Here is a 6,361-nt window from a genome sequence, read left to right on the forward strand (position 1 = left end):
GTCATCCAAGCTTGGCGGTGGCAAGCAGACGACTCAGACTGCGGCATTCGGCTTCAGCATAGCTAGGTTTAGTGTTTTTCCACCCTCTGACCAATTCGTACGCAACAGTAGCAGCAGCAGCAGCACTTGCTTGAGATTTTCTTGTCGAGACGAACGCATTTTCCTACATTCTTTTAAGGGATCCGACTGATGGTTGATGGTACGTCGGTGTGAAAGGGAATCGTGTGGTGTTTTTTAACCACGATTAATAGCTGCTTTCGAGACGATTAGAGAATCGAAATTGCTCAAGCTCGTTCAAGCGTCACCAGTGTGAAAAGACATTAGATACAATAAAAGGAGCGTGTGTTTGTGTGTGGTGAAGAGGTTTAGTAGTGCAAACAACAGCTTACCAGTGGACACCATGAAAGAGATAAACATAAACAGTGTGAATCATTCCGAGTTGCTAAGCGGCTGTCTGCAGCCTCCGGTACCGGCGACCGTTACCAAGGCGATGGAGGCGGACGGCGTAACGGGTGGTGCCGTGCTGGAACGGAAGGGCGGCAATCAAATTCAGGCCCTTCTGGAGCGCAATGAAAATCCCGAGCCCGAGGTACTGGCTGGCGCCACCCTTCACCGTCCAATGCGAACGTAAGTGTGAAAAAGTGGAGGAGGAAAAGAACAAAAGGGAGGATAGAGAGGGGGATGCAACAAAAAAGGACGAGTGGAACAAAACGGGAAGGAAGTGAAATTTTGTCTCGATGTGTCACGGGACGCCATTGCGCATGGCAGGGCAAACATCACAAAAACTCGTTCAGAAACAGGCGCGTTTTCAGCGTGACGGTCAACGGCGCGTTGTCGGACATTGTCCCCTTTTGGAATGGGTGGGCCGGTGGGTGGTAAAGATTCTTGACCTTCGCTTCCTTTCCCTTTCTGGTGAGTGGAATGCGCTGTGCAGCTGAAGCGAGACACCGCAATATCGGGAGGCCGGTAGCTTTAAATGGTATCGGTGAAACTTGTCACACAGCGGTTTGTGAGTGACAGAGAGATGGGTTTGTGTACGGAGGCGCCAACAAAATTATGAGCCGTGTTGAGTAATACAGGCTGCTGCTTTTCCTGCTTTCTTCTAGCGACAGCTTGTGTCACATGCCTACCGGCTGATTGTTTAGCGACGCTAGGAAGCGTCGCGCGATCTTGATGGCGATGGCGAAGAAGAACACTGAATGCACACGCCCGAAAGGAGCGTTTGGCCCTTTTGTTTTGCGGGAAACGATGCGGAATGGGAAAATCGAATAAAAAATCAACGATCGTTTGCAACATAGCTGAGAAAAACGTGAAAGGACAAGCGTAAGAAAGCAGCACATTCCAAGGGGTGTGCGTGTGTTTCGATCAGACGGCTTCGGTCGGTCGGTTGGAATAGGTCTGCCAATGGTGGTAAAACAAAAATTCAAGGTAAAAGTCAAATTGTCGCGACTGGGTAAAAATAAACCCCGTGGCACCGTCGAACAGCCGGGCCGGGTTGGCCCGCTGGCATGCGGCATCCGAGAAGGACATAGAGAGCATAGGAGCGATAAACGGATAGGAAGCGAATAAACGATTTTGCTCGTACCCGGGGTTTTTAGTGTCGAATTTATGTAATGCAGGAATTTATGAGCTATTTAGAGAGTGGTTTACCGGTGGGGGTAATTTACGAAGTCGGCTCGTGCCGTCAGGCGATGGTGGGATAGGAGAAAGAATTCCCACTGGGATGGGTGGGACGGTTGGATTGTACTACACGTGTGGGATGTTTTGTTTGAAAGAGAAGAATGGTAAGAAAGAGATTAGAGGGACCTGAAAAACGATTGAGTTCCTGTAGAGAAGCCGTTCGAAAGATTATTGTAAACTCTTGTCTAGATCTCATAGGTTAAAAAATTTAAAACAAAAAAATTAAATATTGAATATTTAAGATGGTGAGAATTGATTGTTCCGAGATTGCCTAGCGCTTATTTAGAGATCTGAAAGCATCCATGGACATCCTTCAAATTTGGAAAACATATGTTCATAACATAAGTTCTATTGATTTAGAAGATGACTTCTCACATCAGTAAAAGGCCGAAGAAAATGTAGATTAAGGCAACGAATAGCATATGTTCGGTTTGCTTTATTATAACTAATTTAATCGTTACTTTACCTAGATCTTTTACTTAACTTACCCAACGGATGGTGAAAATTATGAATTCCTTTTCTTATTTATAAGCTACGATCCGGTCATATTGCTTCTGAATTCCGTATAATATATTTCTCTTACAATAAGACTCAACCTTCTTAAACTTAAGGCAAGAGATTATGTGAACATCCTCAATTGTTATTAAAATTGAAAGTCAGCTTATTTAGAATTGAACCAAGATTGATTGATTGAATAATATAGTTATCAAATTCAGTTGCCCGAAATGCAGCCATCTGCAAGGACGTTCCCAGTTTTCGTCAATGTCCGCACGAGCGCTAATTACCTCATGTTCTGTCAATTTTTAAGCGACAGTTTGGCAACTGCAGCGCATTAAAGCGTACATGATGAATCGCCCTCATACACGTGTGCCGTTTGAAGTACCCGAAGGGTACACAACCTTTCGATGCAATCGGAGCTAAAAGCACATACGGCGCAAAATGTCGCCTTCCCCCCGGTGCAGATTGTTCTCAAAAGCGGACCGAAGTCGGCTCGTGAAATGTTAATACGCGTTACGGTTCGCGAGTGGTAAACAACAACTAGCAAATCGCCTACATCAAAGTGAACCTGAACTGACCACCGGCGCAACGACAAAGGAACGGTTTGATGCAGCTGACAGCTAGAGCTGAGTCAGCAGTGGGGAGTTTTTGCTGAAGTCTTTAGACAACAAAGGAATTTTCGGCATTGACGGTCGGGAGGACGTTGAGTGCAGTAGAAGCGCACTAGAAGCGTCGGAACACACCTACATTATTGCATTGGCACCGTTCCATCGTTGGTCGGCTGTTTTGGCTGACGATGATTGTGAGGTTTAGTGGTGAGAAATTGGCTCGGAAAGCATCAGCGAAACCGAACCTGCAACCGAACGATGCAACGTGAAGAAGGGACTCATTTTTCAAGTGGCCAAGCGATCTTAAGCAAGGAGCAGTAGTCGAGCACGCGTTGCTTGCCTTTTTCCAGCTGTGGTCCGAGTCATGTGAGGGCGATTTTTCATCACGCCCGCCGCTTGCTGCGTCCTCTCATGGTGGGAACGTGTTCGCGTGCGCTGTCGTGTCACGCTTCACTTTTGGCATTTCGGAATGTGGAAAACCTCTCGCGTCCCTTTGCGTTGCGCTGAGTTTGGGAAGACGCGCGCGATCATCCCAATCCGAGGAGGTTGGCTTGGTGCGTAGAAACGTTCAAAAGGGACCAACAAATGGCAACCTTGTGACGACCGTCTCTGTGAGTCTAACACACCCTCGGAGAGAGAGAGAGAGAGAGAGAGAGAGAGAGAGAGAGAACGACCGGGTAGGGGGAAGCATTTTTGGCCGGTCGGGTTGTTACTCATCGACCTAAAAATTCCATTCTTCAGCGCGCGTCGTCCCCAACACCGACGCCTTTCCGCTCACGTGATGGAGATCTTCCGAACGGTGAAAACGATCAATCGTCCGAGGGAAAACAAGTCCGGGGGCAAAAGGATCGCGGAGGCGGACGGTTTTTCACACAGATGTGATTTATTTTCGTGCCATAAACGATGAGTAAACAACGGCAACCGGTAAAACCAAGCATTTAGCGAGGGCTGTACGATTCATGGAGCGAAGGATCGAGCGACCGCTTTGTTGATCGTTTGCATTTGGTTTGGTCCGTTGGCATGGAAACCTGGAAATGCCCTGAGGGGGTGTTGATGCTGGTCAAGGATACATTTGGATGGGTACGAGCGACATTTTTCGGAGATGAGTATTTGGGTCGTCGAGGTTAATGTGCCATTTAATTGCTTTGTTTTTCGAAACGCTGCGAAAGTGATAGGGAGTAATGATCTTCACATTGTTTTGCTCTTGGTTGAAAAAGTGAATAGTGAACAAGGGAGCAAGGTTTATTCAATATTTGGCCTTAATTCCGCCTGAAGAAACTGTACCAAGAACAAAAAGAAATTTTATTTTCCATGCTATTTTCTTATAAAATGATGTATGTTTTATTTGAATAATATGTTCTAATAATATTATTTTTCCTTTAAATTATTTTACTCAAAAAATCGATTAACTTGTTTAAATAACTTTTAAAAATGGAAAAAATCTCGACTGTATATTATTTTTCCAATATGCGGTACCGTGCCGCTGTACAAAATCTGTCAACGTACAGCAACTGTGTGCGGAAGCAAGACCGATAGAGCGTACCACTGTGCACATGTATTGCGTATTGCATACATTTAGGCGCATCGAACATGATGCGGATGGGTAAATGGGTAAAATTTAAAGTTCGCATTTAAATTTTGTTTTTGTGAAACTTTAATGATTTTCTGAGTTTTTGTGAACAATACAAAAAATATTTATTAATTTTAGTTATGAATTAACTATCGAAATCAGTATATTGAAATATATGTTTTTTTTTAACTTTCTTTACAGGTTCTCACCGATCAGTGGCGTTTCGAAGCTGCTTAAGAACCTTTACCTGTGCGGCGGAAGTGCTGCCTCGGTAGCCATGATGCAACAGCTCGGCGTAACCTTTGTGATTAATGCAACCACCGTGACCGAGCTCACCGATACACCGCTTCCGGCGGAGGATACACGTTATCTAAGAATTCCGGTAAAGGATAACCGTGAGGCGAATCTGGAGCGCTACTTCCACGAGGTGGCGGACATGATCGAAGAGGTAACCACCAACGTGCTTTTATCTTATCTTCCGTTGTTTAATAACAATTTTCGGTTTTCCTTTCATGGTTTTCCCAGGAGTCCAAGGCCGGTGGCGTTGTGCTGGTACACTGTGTTGCCGGTATCAGCCGTTCGGCATCGCTCTGTTTGGCCTACCTGATGAAATACCATCGGATGAGCCTGAAGGATGCGTACAATCACATAAAGGACAAACGGCCCCAAATCCGACCCAACGTATCGTTCGTCAAGCAACTGATGGAGTTTGAGCAGAAGCTGTACGGCACCCGGACCGTATCGATGGTGTACTGTCACGCACTCGATCAAGAGCTGCCCGACATTTACGAGCCCGAGTTCCGTACGATGGAAATGTTGTACCAGAAGTTTCGGCGAAACATTGCACGGCGCTAGAGGAGAGCGGCTTGCAGTGCCCTCACATACTTGAAATTATTCCACTTATTCCCTTTTTAATCGCTAGAATATGCGCGTAAGATGAGGTGATCGTCTTCGCTACCAAAATACTTCGCACCGAAACCGAAGACTTAACCGTAGCGTCGAGGTAGCGTTAAGACATTTAAGGGGGCCAAGGCTGGCTGCGAAGCTGACCGGGTCAATATCTACTGATTTATGATAGTATTCTCCGTTTTTACAACTCGATACAATTCGCTCCCAAGAGCACCACCGAAGCAGGGTGGTTCTGTGACTAGGGGTGACCCGCATGCATGCACATTGTATGTACTAAACTATTAATCTTTTAACTACCTACTCTCTAACAGAAGCGACAGAAGACAGAGCAGTGTGAACAGGGATGATGAGCGTAGCGTTCGCTTATTTGATGTAGAATGGAAATTTCAAAATTCAATGCACAATTCTTCTTCGGCAAATACGTTGGTTCGAAATTATAGCAATGCTGCTAGAAAGCACACTACGTACACGCACGTACAGGTTATGGCATCCATTTTCCTTGAAGACAGGTCCCACTGATTCGAAACCACGTTAAAAATTGCTGTGATTGGAACAAATGATAAATGTTAGGCAGAAAGCAAAAGGATTTCGTTTCTGGATGTTAACTTTCTCGCTCTCTGCCGAAGCGTTTTCCGTCTGTGGAACTGATCGGTTGAGGTTAGACGGTGTTTTTTACGCTCTTAAAAAAACTGTAGGTTGTAAGCATTAAACTCATTTACAATGATGTTGTACTACACACTCGCAAATAAATATTATGAAGTACTATAAACATTGTTGTAGGATTGTGTTTGTGAGTAGATGGAGAAGTGAAGTAAATAAGAGTTGTGTCGTTCGGTCTATTCAGGCAGGAAAGTATGTCTAAGGGATGTACGCGTTCTGGCCTTCAACGCTCTCTTGAAACTCCATTTATACGCCTCAGTCAACACCTACCCTGTCCGCTTTAATCCAGACTATGGTCTCAGAGGTATTCGTTATAATTTCATCGGAATTTAACTACAGCGCTTGTGTTTAAATACTTTCTAAAGAAAGCAAACCTCCAACAACCTAAACTATCGTAGATTACACAATCGATTACAGTGGAGACATGTCCACGAAC

At 45.1% G+C, this 6,361-nt stretch overlaps 1 protein-coding gene across 1 annotated transcript; it reads left to right on the forward strand.

Annotated features, from left to right (window-relative positions):
• LOC118514396 (dual specificity protein phosphatase 18) lies at window positions 1-6,034 on the forward strand. The gene is made up of 3 exons (XM_036061277.1): window positions 1-627; window positions 4,558-4,804; window positions 4,882-6,034. Exons 1-3 carry the CDS (start codon window positions 401-403, stop codon window positions 5,209-5,211), a joined length of 804 nt encoding a protein of 267 aa, XP_035917170.1. The 5' UTR covers window positions 1-400; the 3' UTR covers window positions 5,212-6,034.
• The last annotated feature ends 327 nt before the right edge of the window (window positions 6,035-6,361 follow it).

The sequence above is a fragment of the Anopheles stephensi genome, chromosome 3 (genome assembly GCF_013141755.1).
Source record: "Anopheles stephensi strain Indian chromosome 3, UCI_ANSTEP_V1.0, whole genome shotgun sequence".
In the NCBI taxonomy this organism is placed as follows: Eukaryota; Metazoa; Arthropoda; class Insecta; order Diptera; family Culicidae; genus Anopheles; species Anopheles stephensi.

Excerpts from the sequence above, each read along its gene's own strand:
- LOC118514396 (XM_036061277.1), top strand. The coding sequence starts at position 401 with ATGAAAGAGATAAACATAAACAGTGTGAATCATTCCGAGTTGCTAAGC. Across the intron at positions 628-4,557 it reads CTTCACCGTCCAATGCGAAC|GTTCTCACCGATCAGTGGCG; the intron begins GTAAGTGTGAAA and ends CTTTCTTTACAG. Across the intron at positions 4,805-4,881 it reads TGGCGGACATGATCGAAGAG|GAGTCCAAGGCCGGTGGCGT; the intron begins GTAACCACCAAC and ends TGGTTTTCCCAG.